Raw genomic sequence first — 22,621 nt, 5'->3', positions numbered from 1 at the left:
AATAGATTTTTCTCATAGTTATGCTTCTGTTTTCCCCTTTGGTATTTTAGGCATTGACAAAAGATCCCCAGGATTATCCTGACAAAAAAACCTTGCCACATGTGCATGTTGCCATGTGGATAAACTCTCATGGAGGCCGAAAGGTGAAGGCAGGAGACACAGTGTCATATATCATTTGTCAGGTAAAAATGTCTTTCTTCATAGCTAAATACTAGGTATTGTTTTGAGAGATGGCAAAGAAAACCAGCTCAGCTCCTGGGAAAATATGTTTTGGCATTTCTTTTTGGTGATGTAGTCATCTATTTTAAAATAGTCAGTTTTCTGTACTAGAGTTAGTTTTATCGAGCATTGTGATCAGCTCAACAACTATTTCTATATAGTGACTGGTAAAATCTCCCTGAATTTATTCCTGTTTGGAAGTAGAACTTACTTTAAAGAAAATGTCTAGTCTTTGTTTTAAGCAGAAGAAAATTCTGGTGGTGAAGAACCTTTTATCCGTGGAGAGATAATTGTTGTTGTTGGCTAAATAGCATCATTGTTATTTCCAGTCTCAACCTGTAGTCTCTTCAGTTTGTGGTCTTTGGATCTGGTGGTAGGTCTGATGTACAGACTGGGAAATTTGAGCCACTTTCTGCTTTCAGGTGTTTATCCTATGAATGTATCACTATTTCACAAATATATACTCCACTTTGGTTCTGTTAATTAAAATGAAAAAGTGTAGGTTGAGTTAGATGGACCAAGGGATCTTTTAGGCCAAGCTGATGAACTTGACAGTGTGACTATTTCAGCTCCTTTATTATATTCAAACTGAAAGATACTGTGTTTGACCTAATTGAGAGTTCTTAGCCTGGCATCCCAAAGCTGCCAAGACTTTTGAGAGCTGGGCCACGGGTGCGGCTGAGCAGTGGCACAATACAAGAGAAGAATATACTTGTTGAAAGAAGGGAGCTGAAGGAGTTGCATTGTAATTATTTTTGCAAAGCAGCTGGATGAGCTGAATAGTCCTAAATTAATTTTGTTCTGAATACTAAGTTGTCTGAAAGGAGTAGGAGGGACCAATGGCTTGCAGTCTGTCTTTATTAGTGATGGGTTTTCAGTCCATGGTGGCTGACCCTATTGAAACCAGTAGCTCGTCTTAAATGAAAAATATGAAGGTGTCATGTGTTAACGCATTAGTTTTATTTTACTGAAAAAAAATCAAAAAAGAGACTGTACTTAGCAAAAGAAACCCCAAAACAGTTGTGGTGCTTCTCTCTACCCTGCCCAATTCCTTGAAATGTTTATGTCTATTGCAGAATCTTGCTAAAATACTGCTTTAAGTTCTGCTCTAAGATTTTTGACACACATTAAAAATGAAATTTCTTAGTGCATTTGAGAATGGGGATTATGATTTTACAGATTGAAAGGAGATCCATTTTCTTAGATCTGATACCTAATCCCTCCATATATATTGTTTTCAATTTAATATTGCCTTCCTAAATGAAATTATTTTCTCCTTATCTTCCTCTTTCAAGTTGGAGAAAAATTTAATGTATATTTTGACCTCTACGTGTTGTTTCTCTCTTGGCCTGAGATGTCACCATACATTTATTTCAGTATTTTTGAATATTTTAGAATTTCCTCTTCTAAATCAACACTGTTGCCTCTGTTATTTATTCCTATGCCAGAGTGAAGGTCCATTCTCTGACGATTCATTCTATTTGCTTCTTTATAGAATTAAAGAATATAAATTTCCTAGCAAAAAAGATATAGCTTTGATATCCATGACTTAGAATTTGCTTGTTGTGCAAAATGATAATGCTGGTTTAGTACAAAGTGAATCCAAAATGCATGCCCTCTGTGTATTTTTAACTGGGCTGATGGTTACAATGTGTTTTCATTGTGCATTTCAGAATTGACAGATGGGACTGTTTACTCTGTCTACTCGTACTGATTTGCACGTGTAGGCTGCAATAATACAAGCTGGTTTTGCATTCTTGAACTTGCTAGTTGATGCCAGCATCAGCAATGCAGTTTTTTTACTACTGTTGGATTTGTATTGGATGCATAATAAATCAACCAAAAGAGTGTCTAACAATTTTGCATTAAAATAATGCATAATATTTGAAGCATAATTCTTTGTATAGACTTTTTTCACACTTTGTTTTGTATGTGTCTCCTTAGGATGGATCAGATCTCAGTGCCAGCCAGCGAGCATATGCTCCAGAACAGTTAAAAAAGCAAGAAAATCTTACAATTGATACTCAGTACTACCTGTCACAGCAAATACATCCAGTAGTTGCTAGAATATGTGAGCCCATAGAGGGAATTGATTCTGTTCTTATTGCAACATGGTTAGGTAAGTATTTTAAATTCAGTTTATTTAAAGAATTGCAAGATCCAAAGTGAGAGGTTTTAATGTGTGTTTCTCAACAGAAATGCTTCCCCCTATATCAGTCTTTTTACACTGAACAATAGCTTGTGTTACACAGCCTGTAGACAGCAGCGTGGACTCTAAGTGTATTTATGACTTCTGCAGAATAGTGTTTTTTCAGAAGGTGATTTCTAACATGAATTTAATTTTAAAATCCTTGTTCAGAGTTACAAAAATCTGCTTTTCAGAAATGACAGTACTATTGCATGTCTTTGAGATTTTCTTAAGTTACTGAAGGAGTTCTGGGGTGTGCATCTGAACTAACGTTTTTTCAGAGAGAAATGCTGGCATCTCTGGCATCTTCCCAGGGAAAAACAACAGTCATAACTGCAGTGAAATAATACAAATTTTTACTAGGATGTCAGTGAAGACTTGGTTGCTAAAACTGACTTATTGGATAACAGAAATAATGAAATCTTAGTAACAGTTTTAACTGCTTCATATGAAGGAATTAAGTGGTCCCAAAACCAAGAAATCCTGTTAAAAATATATAAATAATGTTAGTGATCCATGAAATCAACGGTTTTAATTCAAATGAGCCACAGGGAATTTCTCTTGTTAGAGTTGTTTGTCCTTTTAAAAGATGTCTAATAATTAGAATTAGAGATTTTTCTGCTCAACTGTGATTGCCTCTTTCTTCTCTATTCCCTGGACTTCTTACCTAGAAAAAACTGTCAGGTTGAGAATTTGTTAACAGTTCTATTGGGTCTCTCTTCTTGAAAATGCAATGCTCTCTGTGTGTATTCCTTTTAGTGTTGTTTCCTCCCCAGTAGTGATTAACCAACAGACTTGACTGATCCACTTGATAAACTGAAATTTAGTGATTTGTATCCCACATGTAGTTCATTATTTTTAAAACTGTTGCTGAATGACATGAAAAAGTTGTCAGTTTTGCTGGCTATGGAATTCTTGACAAGACTGCCTTTTCTCTAGGAGAACTTCTTAGAGAGTTGCACTGTGTCAGTTTAATAATCTGTGCTGTGCCCATGTCTACAGGAAGTTCAGACCTGCAGAAATTACTTTGTTCAGAATATTGGAACAGTCAAAGGAAGAGTTAGTTGTAGCCCTGCTTTGCTCCTGAGATGTTTTGGTTTTCTGAAATTCTTTTTCCAGGGAATTTTCTGTAAACAAGAGACATGTTTTTGTAACAATAAATTGTTTACATTCTTTCCTTAGGAGGGGCTTCTTCTTGATGTCCCTTTGGTCTGACCAATGTGATTGAAGAGGTTTGTCTTTTTGTCACCAATCAAATTGGTCTGTGTAGAATAGTATTAAAAAGGAGACACATCCCAAGAATAAAGGAGTAATTTTCAGCCTTCTGAAGTCAGAGTCTTTGTGTTGTCGTAGTGTACAACGGCGTCAGTTAGTCATAAGCATTTTGTGTTTAGGTAAAGGAGGCTAAGATCCAGGATTTGGCCAATTAAAAATCACCTGGTAGTGGGTTGCCTCAGAACCCTTCACCTGTGTAACTGCATCTGTAGCTCCCTAGTAACAGCTGGTTAGCTTGGAGATTGTACCTCAGTGTGTGTGCAAGAGAAGTCCTGCCTTGTTGTTTCTCAGGAAGGGGGATGATAGCCATGAGGGATGTTAATCTCCCCAGGCAATCCTTGTAACATGCAGCTTTTTCCATCTCCATTTCTGGGTTGTTGAGAAGGAGTTGAAGACAGAAATTCTGCTTTTTCTGAGTCAGCAAAGATATTTCTTGGGGGCATTTGATGTTGCCATGTGTCCTCAACAGCTCTCATGCTTTGAGGAGGTGTCAGCCCTGCTCCACACATGCAGGCTGACCACACAAATCATCATGTTTATTATGTGGTAAGGCCTTGGTATCCAACTTTCCCTTGATGTCAGACTTGACAGTGTGGTATGCCTGACTGAAAAGGTCAAGCAGTCTTGGTTAGGTGAAGGGGTTTAAAATAGGCAGCAAAGTTGTACTTCCTTTAGGTAAAAGGAACAATTTCTGAAGCTAGTTTATTTTGTTTGGCAAAGGTTGTTAGTCTTGTAGAGTTAAGCTCAAATTCAGAGCTCTTATTCACAACAGGTTAGATTTTCAGAGAAGACTGGCTCCCTTCAGAAACCTAAATTAACTACCCAGATCTTAAGAACTCTGTGCCACTTGATAACACCTACTGTTTGCAAATGCCTGTGCTGCTTTTTGCACTGTAGTATGTTCCAGATGAAGATTTCTTTTATGGTCTGTAATAGCATCATGCAGCTGAGAGTTTATTAATAGTCCACAATTGTCAGTCTGAAAACCTGTATGTATCTATTACAGTCTTAGATCTGAAGTGTGTTCAGTTTGACCTTGCTGTAGTCAGAATTCTATCACCTTCCCTAGCTTCGTTTTCTTGGGAAAGTTTAAACTGAGCTTGAGGGTAAAGTCAGGTCTTTTTCAAGACTTCTGATCTGCTTAGGTTTTCATATACAGCACTTGATCAGAGCTGTACATAAGTCATTGCAAGCTGAAGTTATCTTACAGAGTTTTTAAAATGGTACTGGAGTCAAGTGGTTTTCTTTCATAGAAATCAAAAATCCTTTGTAAGATACAAAAGACTACAAGATACTTGAGTCCAGCTTGCTAAAACAAGCAAATATGGAAACTGTTAACTGATCTGTGATGCTAAGTTGGGCTTTTTTACTTAGTGTTTTCATCATGATGTACATCCAAATTCCCATTGTTCTTCCCATCTTGTTGCAAAAAGACAGATTTTCCCATTCTGACGGATATATAAGCATCATATCTATGGACCAAAACCCTGTTGCATTCTCATTGTGTGTGTCTTCCTCCACTAATCAGATTTATTGTGTTACGTAGAATATGTGTCTGTATAGGGAGAGTGGTTGTAGAAGAAAGATCTTGGCTGCATTTTTAACAGAATGTGCAGTAATGCATGTTGATAAGGTGAACGCTTCCTGTCACCCTGCTAGTCTGAGTAGATAAAATTGAACTCTGCTAGGGAAGCTTGGCTCACATCAAAGTGCTGAGAAGTTCTTTGTTCTGTCTGTGCTCAAAGCAAGTAATTTTAAATTGTTTTAGACACTGAAGAACAGCAGCAAATAATACAATTTAAAAATTGCAGAGAACCCCTTAAATATCATATTGATTTGCTATGGAATCAAGTTGAAAACTGCCTTTTGTTTTGGGCCATTGTGGGGTATCTGCCTAGCGTTTGAGAGGTGGAAGTTCATTGTTCCTAACAATGAGAACCTCATGGGCATACTCCTGCATGCACTCTCTTTGTCCTGAAGTTTCTGAGGAAATGCAGTGACAAGATGAGGATTGTCTCAGTTTGTAAAACTAAATAAAGTGTGCAATCTAATCAGTTATATAATTTAATAAATCTGATCTTCCTAAATCTCCTAAATGACCTTACTTCATCCTTAATATATCTAGCTTTTAAACTGAAAGAATTGTGTGGCACAGCAGTTCTCTTACTGTATTTCAAATAAGGGGGTTTTGTTAATACATAAGTTAAGTACTGCTCCTTGTGTTGAAGAAAAGTTACATCTTATTTGTGTGTTGTCAGAAATAAGCAGACATTACAGAAGCAGAGTTCTTTAACCATGGGACTTTTGTAGCTTTTACTACATAATATTATTTGCTTTAAATGATGGAAGTTGATGACTGCTGTCCTAGACAGTGTTGTGATGTTCTGAAAGAGGAGTGTTCTGCTGCCTGACAGAGGGATGTGCACGTTGGTGCTCTGCAGCTTGCTTCCATTGGGCATTTCTTAGGAAGGCTGTCTGATTTTAGGGAGCCATTCCTGGTCCTGGTGAGGCTTGTCCTTAGGAGCACCTCCCAGTACTGCTCCCTGCTGTGATGTCTGTGTGTTAGCTGCTTCTTGAAAGGAAACCCACCAGCACCAAATATGCTAGCTTTTTAAATTGTCTTTTTAAAAAAATTATTATTAGAGAATTGTTTAAGTGTCTTTAATGTAAGTGTGCAGCAGCTGCTCAGACTCCGCAGGCAGAAACCAGGATGGTTGCTCTCCTTGTGGCATGCAGAATTTACCTCAAGTTTTGACTTTTTTGTGTTTTTCCTCACATTAGGGAGTGAAGTGAAAAAGCAATGGTGAAAATTAAGATTAAAGTCATGACGAAACTTGATGACAATACAGTAACTAGCCCTAGAACGTGTAAACTTAGTTGTTTGTGGTCTGGCTGGGTATTTTGAGATGCTCCAGACCTGCTCAGAACCTGAGAATCGTTAAAGCGCCTTGGGCGCTGTGAATGAATAAAGGAAAGAGTGAAAATATGAATGAATAAAAGAAACAACGCTAAGATGAATGAACAAAAGCAGCAACACCGATGTGAATGAATAAACGCGCAGAGCCCGGCCGGGCGGGCGGCCCCGGCCCCGCGGGCCCCCCTGCAGTGCGCGGCTCCGGCCGCGGGGTGGCAGCACCGGCTGGCGATTCCCGCCCTCCCGCGCGGGGCCGGGGAAAGGTGCGGGCGGAACTCCCGCGGGCCCCGCGCACCTGCGGCTGGAACGCGGCCTCGGGAACGGGCCCCGGGCACCGACCCCGTGAACAGCTCCGGGCACAGCTCCCGGGAACAGCTCCGGGAACAGCTCCCGGGAACAGCCCCGGCCCCCTCAGGGCTGCCCGGCGGCCGCGGTGCTCCCCCGGCGGCCCCGTGCCCGCGGGAGTGCGGGGGAAGGAGCGAAGGAAGGAAGGGCACAAGCCATCCGCAGAAATGTTGCCTTTAAAATACTGCGTTTGGTAAAAATCTCTGACCGTTTTTTCAGGTCCTTGTGTGACCCGCTTTGCTTGCCAGTTAGTAATGGTTTAAATAATTCAGGAGCAAGTCCCCGAACTTAGTTGTGTTAATTAGTTTGGCCGCGCCGCTTTCATCAGGGCGTTTGTGATGCTGCAGGGCTGTGAAGTCCTGCATCCTGCATCCAGCATCCAGCCCTGCGGTTTGGTGAGCTGATAAAGCTCACCTCCGGTGCAGGTAATTCAATGATAGCCCTGAAGACTTTCTCCTGTCAGAAAAAGTCAAAGTCCCTTTGATTTGTATTTTTTCTTGATGTTATGATGGTCTTTAAAAAAAAAAAAAAAAAAAAAAAATTCAAAGTTCACTGATTAGTCTCATCCTATTCATTTAAAAATTACCAAAACCAGATATTATTTTTTTTTTCCACCACCCAATTAGATAGCTCGTTTTGTGTACTACGTAAAATAATGTGACCAGTGTGACCTGGTCCGAGAGGATACCAGTTAGGGTGCTGAAATGGATTAACTGAACCAACTAACTATTCCTGAAAGGAGATAATAGATAAAATGGTTCCCAATTCCACAAGATAATTGATGTAGGCATGTTCTTTAAAAGCCTGATTTGTAGTCCTTTTTATTTCACTATGGCTGTTTGCACACCAGACCTTAGATGTATGCTTGGTTCAGCACAATATTTTTTTTTGTTGTTTTTTCCACTCAAAACAGCTAAGAAAGTTCAGAGATAAGTGTGACTTAAATTCTCACAATGATTTTTTTTTTCTGTTAAATTAGTATTAAATGACCAATATTTACTGTCACTATTTTTGAATCAGTGTTGGAAAACTGCAGTTGCCTGAAGACCAGAATTTGTCTCCTTTTATATTTTAGTGAGCTACTTCACTCCATATTTGCCTTTTGGAAAACAACCAAAGATTTCTAGCTGAACTGTAAAGGTATCTGTATCAGAAAGTTGGAATGATGTTTTTTCATTCCACTTCTGAACTCAGAGTAAACTGAAAATTTTTGTTTTCACCGTTGTTATCTTAGATCCAATCTACTACATACTTGATTTTTTGCAAAATCTGAATACTGAACTCCAGTTCCCTTTTTAAACCTTCTGTCTGCTACCTGTGTGCTGCAGCTATATTACCAACCTTTTCATTTTAAAAAAACAAACAACCAAAACAACAAAAAAACAAAACACCCCCAAACAAACAAACAAGCCTTACAGTCTTTTTGGAGGAGATACCATGTGTATTAAAGTGTAAAATAAGCTATTAGCAGGGTATTTTGCTTTGTATGCTTTTTCTTTAAATGAATAGTGGAGAACTGTATTAAAAGTTTAGAAACCTCCTGGAGGTGAATTGTTGCCTTTGTGCATTGACATTTTTTAATTTTGACAAAATTGGGAAGATTGATTAAATTTTAGTGAAACCCATATTCTATCAAGAATCAAATAAACTTATTTGGCAGTAGAATTTTTCCTTGTGCTTCAGTTTGTTTTGAGACTGCAACATAAAAATGCAGTATAGTGGCCAGACATATCTTTTATGTAAAGACAATCTATATCTGCCTGTATAATATAACTGTTTCTTAAGTGCAATAATATTTGTGTAGTTCCCCTGAATATTGTTCCTAACCGTTGTCTTATGGTATCATGGTACAATTATAATAAGGTGAAGCTTCACTTTCTATTTGTAATCTTTGTTACATTTCTTATGGGAATTCTTACATTTCTAAACCAAAATTTATACAGGATATGGTTTAATACATGGTAATCTGTTACTTGGCTTAATGTCTGTTAAAAATATTTTTTAAAGTGCTTCTCTGATCTTTTTGTTTTACTACTAAAGTGAATTTTCTGAAGGTTTTCTCCTGTATGCTCATTCGATTAAGTTTTTTTTTTCCAACATGTGTTTTTTTCCCTAAAGTTAACAAAAACCCCCTGTAAATGAGATGCATGGACTTTTAAAATGTTGGACATGACAAAGGATGACAAAACTTGAGGATTTTTATTAAGTTTACTTTGGCAGTCTTATTCCTAGAACAGTGAACTTCGTACTTGCTTGCTTATTTACTTATTTGTGGTTGAATCAGTATTTCTGGGATCTCTTTTGTGTATTTATTTGTTTAAAATCTTGAGTTCTGGCAATCAAAAATAAAGCACTTTGTCTCCAGCGCTGCGGTTTTAAATGCTGCTGCTGAATTTTAACCACTGCATTAGATTGAAACCTCCATGCTGTTAACCACTGAGCCAAAATGAAATCGACCACTGCATTGAAATCAGAGTTGGCAGTTGTGTACGGACTTGAAGGAGTTGGTAATAGCAGTGCACCCGCGTTTCTTTAATGGGGTTTTTATTCTCTGTTTTTGGTTTTAATGGTGCCATTTTGATTTAAAGACCGTTTCTTAATAATGATGCACATTTTTATTGAAATATTTTCAATGTAACTTAAGAAGAAAATAACAATAAAGCTATCCGTTAGGAGTGGTTTCCTCAGAAACAAAATGTTCTCTTGCATACTCCCATGATAATGCAGCGTGCTTGTTTTATTTATAAAGCAATCTTGCGTAAGAAGATAAGTAAGATGATTTCTTCATGTCTCGTGAACCTTTATTCATGGTTAAAAATTGTAGAATGTATTTATGTTTTATAGAGGAAGTTTTGCTAAGGAGAGATTTTCAGCTTCTGAATTTACATTTTGTAACTTTCTTTTGAATCTGCTTCACCAAGCATATGAAAAATAAGCCTGCTTGCATGGTTGACCTCTTAGTCTTTTGAAATTTTTGTTTCTTATTAATAGGACTGGATCCCTCCCAATTCAGAGTCCATCACCATTACCATAAAGATGAGAATGATGCCTTGGTTGGTGGCCCAGCTCAGCTCACTGATGAGGAGAAATATAGAGATTGTGAAAGATTCAAGTTTTGCTGCCTCAAATGCGGAACAGAAAATATTTATGACAATGCCTTTGATGGTTCGGTTAGTTGGTTTTTTTGTTTGTTTCGTTTCTGCTCACTGGTGGGGGAGAAGAATGCTTGTAGGGAGAGCAGCTTTTCAAACAGGATTCATATGATGTAGGAGAAGATACCATATTGTTTCAGTCTTCCTGCTATTTATAGTTTGGAGCAGATAATTGCTGATAGGATAGTGCTGACATATTTTTCCCATTTTTGCATTTCAGCTGCTGCGTCTCGCAGAACATGTGAGATTTTCTGGCTTCATTAATCTGTTTGCCCACAGTCGTGAATGATTGTTGCTGTTACTTCTAAAGGAATCCTTATCTTAACACCTTAGTAACTTCCAGTTCTCCATTTAATAAAACTTTTGTACAGCAATGGCAGTTTTTTACCCTAAATCATAATAATTGGAACAAAGTGCTTTTTAAACTTGTGTTTATCTCGCCACATCCCACCTCCCTTCTTGACAATAAGGTTTTCATATGTTATCTTCCCTTCTGTCTCTGTGAATTGAATAAAAAGTCACAGGGGTACATTCTTGTTGAGAAGTTCTGCCAACAAATGTATCTCTGACCTTGGATCACAACTTGAAATAAGGCCAAGTATTTAACTCTACAGCATGTTATGTATATATTAGTCATCGGCAAATTAGCGAGCTTCAGAGTAGTGAAAACCTTGAAACTGAAAGCAAATAAATCTTTTATCTAAATTAAAAGTAATTATTTTAAGTTAATTTGGACAAACGGCAGATGTTTTGCATTTTTTGAATCAAAATAAAGCGGTGGTTGGAAACAAGTAAGAGGAAAAGACACACAAATTGAGTGATACTTTGTGAATCCTTGACTTTTGTTCATCGCAGCTGTAAATAAGACAGTTAATTGCATGTAGACTTGACAAGTTGCAGATGGGCTAACTGGAGAGGAATGGATGTCAAACTCCTTAAAAACAATATATCCCCACCACCAAACAACAGAAGAAATCCTGAAACCAAGCCAAAAATCCCCTCTATTTCACCTGGAATTAATTAGCATTGTGGGTGGGGGTTTAGCCAGGATGGCTCACAACAGCTAAGTCTTCCATTGAAAGAAAGTTTTCTGAAAGCTGTGCGACTGTCCAGCCTGCCAGACTGGTGTTATATTAGTGAGAATCCCACAAACTTAATTTTAGCTGTTCACACAACGGTTCCAGCTCCTGAATTTTTGATGTCAAGTGTACAGAAAAATCTGAAAATAAGGGAATGGAGGTGGTGGAAAACCATTAGAGCTATTCTGTGAACTTGGAGAAAGTAGAAGTGATAATGTGATTTTTCTTTAATGAAGTTTGTATCTACAGCCCTTAATTTCATAGTTAGTATCTATAAGGTTGATTTCAAAGTTCTGATCAGTGGACTGAGGCTGAAGTTTGTCTCTGATGAAACAATAAACCTGTTTTTTGGGAGGGTGGAGATTGGGGAGCATGATTAGTCCAGAGATCTTTTCTTTTAACTTAGCATCTCTTTTTTTGAATTATTAACTTAGTGCTGTGTTCTCTGAAAGAGCTTTCCTTAAGAACAGAATGGAGGTACCTCTGCCCTGCAGTTTTCCCATATGGGTGTGGCCAACAATGGTGGGAAGAAAGTAGGCCCAGATATTTTAAGCCGTTTAAGGACTGTTACTTTTAAAAATACATGTATTATGTCTAAACTTCTGTTTCCATCATCTGTTGTAATGGTGCTGTTTTTGCATGTCTGTTTTCAGGGGAGATTTATTGAACCCAGCTTGCAAAAATGCAGCAAGACAGACTGTGAGGAGCCTCCTTTCAGCTATGCAGTTCAAATGAGCAACAAGTTGCTGTTGGATATTAGGCGCCACCTCAGAAAATATTACAGTGTAAGTATGCAAAAAATACTCTGCCATATGAAATGAGTTTTTGAAGTAGTGCTGAGTTCTTAGTGGCTGTCATGTTACCCTTTTTTTGGTATAGGGGGAGGTAGTAGCATGAAGCATCAACCCCCAACTTTCTGAATATAAAACAGTCAGTGAATTAAAAAATGAATTTAGAATGTTTGTTTTCTCAGTTCAGCCTCAAGATAGATTTATTTACATATTTGTAACTGTGTGTCAGCATTATTACAGATATAATAGCTCTCTGTTTTCCAGATTTTTAGCCAGAATGCATTATCTCAATGCTTTTAGGCAAATCTGTGAAGCCTATCAAATATGTAGATATCAGTTTCTCATGTAATTGAGATATGATTCTTTCTTCAACTCAAATTGATATATATTGTCTTATATTGTGAAAAGGAAAGCCAAATAAAGCTCTGTAAAAATTCTTTGAAGGACTGTAGAAAGGGAAATACTATAAATGTTTCTTAATAACGATTGGGAAGGGAAAAAATGAGGAGAAAGATGGGTAGTTAATTAAATTGATATAATTCTCTTTTTTTGAGGGGTAGTGCAAGAAATCCAAAGTTCCAGTGGTAGTCGTTGGCTTAGCATGGCATTGTGGGGAAAAAACGTGTAGTATTTTAAATTCCTATCTTTTCACAGTCCAACATTAGGACAAAAGCCACCATGCTTTTTAACTTATGTCAATATGTTTTGTATCTCTAATATGCATCATATTTTGTGAATTGGCATTTAGTTATTTTAGTCAGATATTCATAGAGCATCTCATGCTGTTGCCTGCCTGCTTGTTTTGATTGTCCAACATTGCCTGCTTACACAGCTGCAGGATGGACATAAATTTTGAAGACATTCAGAACCTTTGTGTGCTCATAACTTTTGATACACCCAAAAAAGTAATTGTTTTTAAAAATTTGGCCTGTACCAAAATTGAATGATGTACCTAATTTGTTGTGTGTTTTCTTAAGTATTACAGAATTCTTTTGCAAATAGCAGTTACAATACTAAGAACTATTATTGTGGTTTAATACCAAGTGTAAATATATTAAAGTATATGTTTTGTGTTATCTTTCTTCTGTACTAGTTCTTATTGCAATTATAGCTGATTGTTTTCTAAACCTGCTTCTGAAAGCATAAAAATTTCTGAAGATAAAAATACTTCTTTTGAAGATCTTTGCATCAGAAGGAGCACAAAACCTTTTAAGGCTATTTAAATTCAAGCATTTTTTCAGGTAGAGATAGATTGTTCCTTTCCATTGAAGTTAAAGATGACTTGGACTGGTGAAGTCACCAAAATGTGAGATGTCATGTTACTTTATTGCAAAGTCCAACTGTCTGCAAAATTATCATTATATTAAAGGTTATTAAATAATGGGTCTAAGTAATATATTTACACTGACTCTTTTTGTATGAAAATTGCTTTTTAGATTTAATGTGTCTACATAATGCTAACAGACAGTGGCACGTGCTAAGTAATTTCATGCATATAAAGTGTTTAAAAACATGTGCAGAAGATATGCAGTAGTAAACTTGAATGAAGAAAGATACCTTTAAGGGCAGGAGAAATTCTTACTGCTGATAAGAACAAAAAGTGATGTAATGTTTTGCCCTGTTCTGTTTTTATTTTAGTTGGTTGTTTTGTCTTCTTTTAAAAGCAAACTATGAACCAAACTGTAATGTTTGAATATTGAACATTGTAATTTGCTTACATAAATCTATTAAGTATCTTACTACATGGTATATTGGATAATTAAGATAATTAAAAAGAAAATTATTTGTCCATGTAAGTAAGGGCTTCAGGGGGTTTTTAGTAGTGAGAATTTACTTTTAAACTAGTTACCTATAATAAGGTTTAAAACTGTTTTTCGACTGGGGAATACATTCAGACTCTGGAAATGTGAGATTAATTTCCAGATTGCACATTAATTTTCTTTTTACAAAAGGGATTTTTGTGGAGTTGGGCAAGTGAACTTTTTGTCTTGTTAGCTCCTAGAAAATCAGATGCTGAGACTTTTAGTTTATTCCTTTTATCCAGTACTTGTAGTGACTGTATAACAGCTGGAGTTGAAATTCATCAAATGGGTGTTTGCACTAATATATGTAATCCTATAAGCTATAAAGACACACCCAGAAGTATTATGGCAGAGAACTGTCTGAACAAAACATTTAATGAAACTTTCAGCCTCTTATTAAACAATCTCCTTTGTAGTAATTGCATCTGAAAGGCACAGAAATTCCAATTTGTAAGGGTCACATATATTGTCACTCCATTTAATTTTTTTTAGATATTATTTTGTTTATATGTTCATCAAATGGCACATAATACAAAAATGTAAAATGCGAAAATGTGTTTTTTAACCTGTAAATAATGAGCTGCGTTTTATGAAGACAGCCTTATCAAGAGCCTTTCAGCCTGATCCACAGCTCACTGAGACAAATAAGTGTACTTTTTTTTTCAGTGAGCTTTGAATCAGATTTTTGAGTGTTTAAGTGTTCAAGATGTTGCTTGTTTTTTCCTTTAGTCTATTGAAATGCTTTTATACGTAGCTGTATAAATTTAGGGGCCGAGGGGAGTGTCATAAAATCTAAAAGTAGAAAATCTACTTGTTTTTTTTGGTACATGAAGCTGTGTTAAATAAATAAATACAGTCATGATATACTACATTCCTTTAAAAAGATGCAAATGTAAGTGCATAAATAGAATTTTGTGAGCATGCTACGATCCCATTGTTTTTGTCAATTACTCGCCTTTATATGAAAATATCCGCTTCTGCAATCGTTTTTTGCCATTAAACATTGAAATGTTTTATGTTTGACTTCTAAAACATATCTACCATTGCTCTGGTATTTACAGATTTCTTAATAGTATTAACAATATCAATTTTGATAAGCTTACTTTTAAATGTAAATCTATTTTAAAGTGGCATGGAAAGATTTTATTTCTTCTCAGAAATGCATTTATTCTATGAGAGATTGATCCTGTTGTGTGCTTTTTTTTTTTTAATTCTGCTTCAGAAGAGCAAATAGATGAAAAGAGAGAGAAACGCTAGCTAATCTAAATTGGGAAATGAAGAGGGCTTTTTTAAGCATGAAAATTTCATCATCTTGTCAGCTGGCAGAATGCCTGCTGTGTGGATTCACAAAGGCTAAGAATTACACTTTCATGAAATTTTCCTCACTAACTGCCCTGGTTAATTTGAAAGATAACCCACTGTTCTAATTCATTCCTCAATTGGGCGGTGCAGGTTTTATCTTTGATCTGACAAAGCATTTGTGTTAATCGTTTTGGCCCTCTACTAGACACTCTTGGGATTGTGCTTTTACAATAAATGTGTCTGTGATAGCTCTTTAGTCTATTATACTTACAATAGATCCATAGAACTGGTAATTAATTCTGTACTGCTTTGGAAATGGGGAAGAATAGGTGTAGCTCTGTCAAGTGCTGCTGGGAAGTTTGTTTAGCTAGTTCATTTTTGAAGTGTTACCCTCAGCCATCAATGAAACATCCGTGGTAGGGGAATGGATAAAAGCTGAAATATGCAAGCATAAATGGAAAAACTGACCAACTTTTTTGCTTAAGCAGGGTGTAATTTTGTTTATAGTAAGTGGATCTAATTATTACCTTGAAATCTGTTTTGTGTTTCCCACTGGAATATTCAAATGCTCATTTTTGAACACCTAGTAAACAAATGCCAACTCTTAGATCCCCATTTAAAAAGCCCAGTAAAATTCAGTATTCATGACAATAAAATGAATGAATCCCCTGTCTTATCCAGCTGTTGAGGTGTTAGTTTTGCCAACTAAAAAGAATTGAATAAAAGCCCCCAATATCTTACGTATGCCATTTGAGCAGCAGCAAAATTCATACAGAACTGGTTGGACTTGGAAGCTGGTGCCCCTGCAGCAGCAGGTTTTTAATTTTTTTTGTTTGTTTGTTTTTTAATACATGTATACACCTGTAGTGTTGTTAGCAGTATGTTTATAGGCTGAAATCTGCTTTTATATAGATGCTCTTTCTGTGCTGTGTGATTAATAGTGTGTGGCATCTGTAAAACTCTATGTTTTTCAAAACACATAAAATTATGTGAACTTCAAAAGGGTTTTAAAAAAAATACTGAAAATCTCTTCATCCAACCTGTATTGTGCTATTTTTGTTTCTCAGTCTTTTTCTACTGGACCACTGTAACCCACAGTCAGAAGTGAGTTTGAAGGCTATTGAACACTGCTAAATAACTTTATACTGTTCAGCTGTGAAAATTCAGTGTTCAATAGCCCTCAAAATTTCTCATTTCTTACCTGTGGTGGGGTAGTCTACCACTTGCACGTTAGGTCTCGGTATAAAAGCATCTTTAAGATCTTTCAATTACTTTTTTATATATATTGCTGTTCTGACTCTTGTATATGTGTTGAAGGGATTTGCATGAGTATTTTGTGCACTTAAAAAGGTAAAATATTTATAAATAAGATAACATTATAAGAGGCCATAGCATTCATACGGGTTTTGGGATTGTGTGGCATATTTGCTTAAGAGAAGAAAAATGACAGGGCTCGTTCTGAACCTGAAATTTCCCACACCTCAGTGAAGTGTATTGCCAAGAACCCACAGGTGTACACCATGTGAACAGGTGAAAATATGATTGTAGATGATGGTGATGATTTCTGTAATCATGTCCTCACAGGTATCATGCATTGAAATGGTTTTGTTTGGTGGATGGGTAGGGGTAAGAAATCTCTTTGGTGTGAGGGAAAGGTGTCTCATAGTGGTAGCAGTTCAATATTTTATTAATGCTGTGCTAATAGTACTAGAATTATGTGGCCATGTGATGAAGAGTAGTTAGGGCCAGAATTGTGACACCAGCTGATGTAGTAGGCAGGATCAGATAGCTAGACTCTCTCTTCAGATTAACTCCAGTGATTATTTTCACTCCTTTCTGTATGTATGGGAATAGGTTTCTGAGTCTTTTCCAAGTTTGAACTTGTACCACTGTCATTTTGGTTCATACATACCGAAACAGAGATGTTTATTTTTAGTACTGAAAGCTTCCAGGACAAGGCAGAATTGAGAGCAATTGGAATGAAAGATAAAATATTAATGTGATTCCCTTCACAGTTTACTGGGAACCTGAAGGAGAGAATGGAGGTTGCCACCAGATTACCAGGAGTTTCATCTTGCCCTCCACAGCACTGATTTTGTGATCATCTCCTTGATTGAGGATGACAACAAAATGAGTTTTGGTTGGAATCAAGTTTTGGTTAACCAGAAGGAAGTTAGAAATATCTTGATTACTAAACAGGGCAGTCAGTATTCTACCATATGAAAGTGTAATACATCTGTCATAATTAATGTTTATTGAATAATAAAAGATGGCCCTTTTGGTCATGGTGTGTAGTGCATTTTGGGGATGAGTAAGCAGTTATTTGCCACACCACTCATCGAGTCCATTAACTGGAATCGATTCGCTATTACTGCAACTTCTCCATGATCTGCCCTGTAAAGGAATTGTTTGGTTCAGACTTGCAGCATCAATATGATTTTTAGTGAAGTGTTTCAAAGTAATGATCGATATGTCTTTACAAAGGGTTTAACTCTCCTCATTGGATTTTACCAGCCATGACGGACACGTATCCATCTCGCTGGTGGTTGAGAGAGGCTGTGTATGACTCTGTGCACTCCAAATTTTAGCCACTGAGAATGAGTTAACATAAGCAAAGGAACAGAATCTGTACTTAGTTCCCAGTCTGGTACCTTGCCAGAGAAGGCTTAATGACACTAGATATCTCTGTCAGCTCTTTGTAGAAAAGGCTCCCCAGGCTGGCCACTGCATGGATCAAGTTCTAAGAAATGTGGATTGCTTCAATAGAGTAAAACTAACTTTGTAATTTCCTCTGTAGGTAGAATGCAGGAATGTAAGGACTTATTATCACAATAATTTGTCTGCTTAGGCTTATAAATGGCAGTATTGTGAACACCGTGTTACAGGAAGTGTGCCTGGAGGTAAATATGGTCGTGGTTATGATTGCCACCAAGTGTGTAATGTTTACCTAGGTGATTGAATCACTCATCTAATAACAAGATGTTGCTGTCTTCAGAGGATTACAGAAAGCACAGTCTTTGAAGGTACTCTGTTGGAACTGATCTGCTGCCCCGGTCAAAGCAATGATGAATTTCAGCAACACTTGGAGAGGAGGTTTGTGCTGCTGTAGAGGGATGCAGTTGTTGCTCAGTGTGTCTGAACTGACTACAAGGTGTGTAGCTTTGGTGTACCAGTAGTAGCATTTGTGATGAGATTCTGTAGCCAAGAATTTAAAATCTTGGGCAGATCTGTGCATCCTGTGGAGAGATTTGCCACAATGGCATTACTGGTGGTGCTTGAGAGAAAGTGAGCAAATGTGTCCTTCTTTAGATACCTTGGATTGACATAAGTGCTACAGAAACTATATAGATGTGGAGGATTTGCTGCTTTTGAGCCTATTTTAATAACAAATAATGAATCACAAGAGGGTTTAAAAAAATCACTGGTCTTGAATGGATCATTGTTCATCTTTCAATTTTTTACATGAGTTTTAGAGAGCCATTTTAAATTATTTTAGGTTTTTATGTTCAATTGAAAGTTTGATGGACAATTATCCCACTAGTCTATAATTAGAGACATTACAAGAAGGAAAAGTCCAGGTAATCTAAATAAGGAATAAAGTAAGTCTTAAAACCACCAGTTCTCATGAAATTCTGATGTAGTTAATGCTTTATGCACTTAGTAACTTGGACCAACCAATTACTGAAATACCAGACCAGGTTGAGTATGTATTAGTCTACAGAACTTTTCATAGATAACAGCTTGTCAAGAGATTACAAAAGTGCACAAGTTCTATTGACTATTGGGCTTGACTGCCTGATGCTGTTGATGTGTGTATAACCAGGAATTCTTACAGTGCCCAAGCACCTTGCATCCATCAGGCCACCAGAGTTAAAATCTGGTTTTCTCTGGACATAGTTCCTTCCGTAAGTATAAGTTTGCTTGATGTTCATGACCTAAAGGTGATGTGTTTATCAGAAATGTTTTCTTAGAAGTCACTATTGATAGGTCCAATGCCAGTTCTAAAAAGTGAAAATTACTTGCTCTAAGCCCTTTAAAAAAACCCCAAAACCTGAAGTAGCACCATCTGTGGTCATTCAGAATTGAAATGGGCATATAAAAGGAAAAAATATGGATTGTTTTGTAATAACTGACTTAATTCTATGTTACCTATCCTAAAGTGTCTCAGTCTTTATCATGGATTTTTCCTTCAGCTTCAAAAGTAAGCTAAAATAAATTTTACAGTATTTGGGAAACTAAAATGTTTTTCATTCACTCGTCTTCTTTTGGTAAACAGTTTGTTTGATGCTGTCTTTCATAGTCCACATTCCTGAAGATAATTGAATAAGAAAATCATGGGGTTGGGAGGCAATGGAGGGCATACATGAAAAACTTCATCTATGTTTGTCCTAAATTGCTTTTCCTTTTGGCATATTGGGAATGACTTTTGCAGGTGTTTATTTTTCTCCTACTCTTAGATGTTAAAAGAATTATTTTCATTTTTTTCTGGTTTCAAGCAGTTACCGTTGCCAAAAATAATTATAGCAATGTTCACTCACTCTTCTAGTTCTTGATAAAACACTCTTAGAAAAATTAAATAAGGTGTTCCTCAACAGAAGTTATTTCAGTAGTCAAAATCTTGTCATAAGGAAGCTATGTAGTTACAAGATAATTTTAAAAACTTTTATTTAAATTCATCCAAGCGGCTGTTCCTCTGCCTTCACGTGCTCATTCATCTGCTGTGGGAGAGGGAAAGTGACCCTTGAGCTGGTGACTTTTGAGACTTCTGGGGAATTACTAGTTTTCCATCTATGGTGGCTAAGAGAAGCAGTACCAGCTATAATGCAACAGATTTTCTATGAGATATCCTGTATCCTAGGAAACACCATGGTCAGTTTTGGCAGCCTGTGCTGTGTTAGAGTTGACATTTGTTCCTCTTCCTGGCTCATGAAACCTGGAGTTCTACAGGTTTGTTTGAAGGGGATTGTTTTAAGAGCCAGTGAAGTTTTGGATCATCTGAGATTAAAAAGAGATGTTACTTCATCTTAATTGAGACTGCTCCCAACGGCAGGAAGAAATGGCGAATGCTGTTACATTAGACATGGCTTCAGAGAGGGTTTTTTCTTGTTCAGAAGTCAAGTCAAGCTCTACAGGGTCTGTTTTCTGCGTAGGACTAGTGTTTCCTGCAGTTGATATGTATAAGTGGATTATTTTTCTTAATGCCCGGGCATTAAAGCAAATAACTGCTTTGCATGCTGCTTTGGGAGATAGTGTGATCTGAGTACAAAACCTTATTCCAGTATGTATAGTCAGATAGAACTGTGCTTCAAAGCAGTTGTTGGCCCAATGAAGGATGTGTTGTGTGTTGGTCTCTGTGAAGAATCCTGGAATCTTACCAGTTAGGTTGGCTAGATTGGTCTTCAGATTACATTTCATGATATGGCATCTATTGATGGGCTTTACTTCTACATTTTACTGATAATTAGTTAATCTATTACTTTTATTCTGTCAAACATGGGGATTTTGCACTCTGTTTCTTTTGTGGATTGAGCCTGGTGAAAGGGCAGCTCTTCCTGTGCTTTAGTCCTGTGCATTCTGTGATGGCACTGTTTTAAAGGCCTTTTTGTTGCTACAGATGAACCTCCCCTCTCTGTTTCCATGCCATGCTTAAAATTATTGTGTCTTCAGTCTGCCAGCATCCTATAACATAAGACAAAAAAAAAAAAAAAAACCCAAACCAAAACTCTTAGTCCTGCTAAAACTCTTAGAGCAGCTTTATGACAGTCTTGTTCACTTTCTTCTGTATGGAGAATTTCAGCAATCCAGCTATCTCCAGTCTAGGAGAGTGTGTTCAGCTTTGAATCCATAAATGTATGAGAGAAACGTTTCTAAAGTCTTCTGAAGGTGTGCCAGATTTCTACATGAAAATTAAGGCTCTGCAGAATTTGACAAGTTGATGTTTTCCTTTTTTCCTGAACAAAGTCATTAGCTTTGTAAGTGGTATCTGCAAGAGACATCACAAATCCATGACTATCCGTAAAGGTCTCCAGATAGGAATGTTTATGCAGTGGCTGAACTAATTCCATCTGAAAATAAAAATCTCAGTTTCAGAATTGTAGCAGATGCTCAGAATGCCTTACATGTGTACCTTACACCTCCTATGGAATAGTACAAACCAAACGTTGATGTTTGAAGGTCAGTTTGTTTTTTATGCTGGACCAGAAAACACCACATCTTTGTCTTGTCCTTTCCCTTTCTGTATTGGTGTCTCCAGGTCAAATGTGGAAAACAAGAAAGAAAGTATGAACTCCCAAACATATTTATCTAATTAATACATCCACTCTATAGCAATATCATCCCAGACATTGATTTAACTGGCATTTTTCTTGTATTTTTTTTTTCATTTATTGCTTATAACCACCGGTCTTAGAAGATTATATACGTGCACATGCTGGAGAGCATTTTTGTAATAATATGCTGTCCTTACCTAATGAAAATTTGGTCAACCTAACAGTATTATTCCTTTTACCCTCATGTGATGGAATTTCCTGTATTAATACCTTCATTTTGGATTATGTGTATTTATAATGTCTTTCTTAAGATGTCTGCATTAGCAGCACTTAATTTCTGCACTCTGACTCAAATGCGAAGTACTTAGCATTGTGCATATTTTATAGTTGGTGTGTTTTAATTGTTTAGATTTTTAGAATCTACGGGATTTGGAAGGATCTGAAAGGACAAAACAGGAGGTGGAGTCAAGTGGAGGTGTATCCTCATCAGCTCTGCAGTCAGCCCCCATTCCTTTGAGTGCAAGGCAACCCAGCTGTGAGGATTGCTGGCCACACTCACTCTCATCAGAGAGAGAAAGAGGTGGGGGGTGGGGAGAGAGAGAAAATTAGCAAGACAAAATTCCTTTCTATCAATCCTGTCTTTACACAAATTCAGACTTCTGAGTTCCCATACGTGAGTGTGTAACTTAATTTCCAAATTACATGATGAAAGCACATCTGTCCCAAAATTAATACCTCTTGAGAATATCATAATTGTATATACTGAAAATAATTAGTATCTGTAATTTGCAAGTCATAAATGTCTAATTTTTAGCGAAGTTGTTTGTTTCCATTTAAGATAAATTCTCAATTTAATATCCAAAGCAACATTTGACTATACTACAAAGGGGCCAGAATTGTTTAAAAACAGAGGCCCCCCTGGCCCCCCAAAATACAGACACAAAATGGCATCTGCTGGGTTCTGTTGCAGAATAAGACATCAGATTTCTGCAATAAGCTTGTAATTGCTGTAATAATTGTTACTGGATGACATTTTTTTTTTCATACTGAGGCAATTCATGCTGTATGATCTTGCACTAGAGCTAGGAGGCACCAAGCTACCCATTACTGACCACCTATCAAGCACCAAGATTGAATGTAGAATTTGAGTTTGGTAGAAATTCTCTTTATGTGTATCTACCTGTGCATTCGTCTGTCTATACATGAATAACATCTCATAGAAATATTAGATAGTATTCCAGTAGTTCAAGCAGTGTTGATGATGCTTTCTCACACCATTCTTTAG

The 22,621-nt window shown here is 36.9% G+C and overlaps 1 protein-coding gene across 2 annotated transcripts in view; it reads left to right on the top strand.

The window, feature by feature from the left end:
* The window catches only part of POLA1 (DNA polymerase alpha 1, catalytic subunit), a 184,728-nt gene that overhangs the window by 73,211 nt on the left and 88,896 nt on the right, over nucleotides 1–22,621 (top strand). For both annotated transcript variants that reach the window (XM_083855217.1, XM_083855218.1), the window contains exons 31-34: nucleotides 51–182; nucleotides 2,164–2,338; nucleotides 9,933–10,111; nucleotides 11,826–11,957. In XM_083855217.1, the coding sequence (XP_083711343.1) occupies nucleotides 51–182; nucleotides 2,164–2,338; nucleotides 9,933–10,111; nucleotides 11,826–11,957 (618 nt within the window). The remainder of the gene's footprint in view (nucleotides 1–50; nucleotides 183–2,163; nucleotides 2,339–9,932; nucleotides 10,112–11,825; nucleotides 11,958–22,621) is intronic.

Source organism: Zosterops lateralis (genome assembly GCF_965231275.1).
Source record: "Zosterops lateralis genome assembly, chromosome: 2".
Classification (NCBI taxonomy): Eukaryota; Metazoa; Chordata; class Aves; order Passeriformes; family Zosteropidae; genus Zosterops; species Zosterops lateralis.
This window is presented reverse-complemented; position numbering and strand designations above follow the sequence as displayed.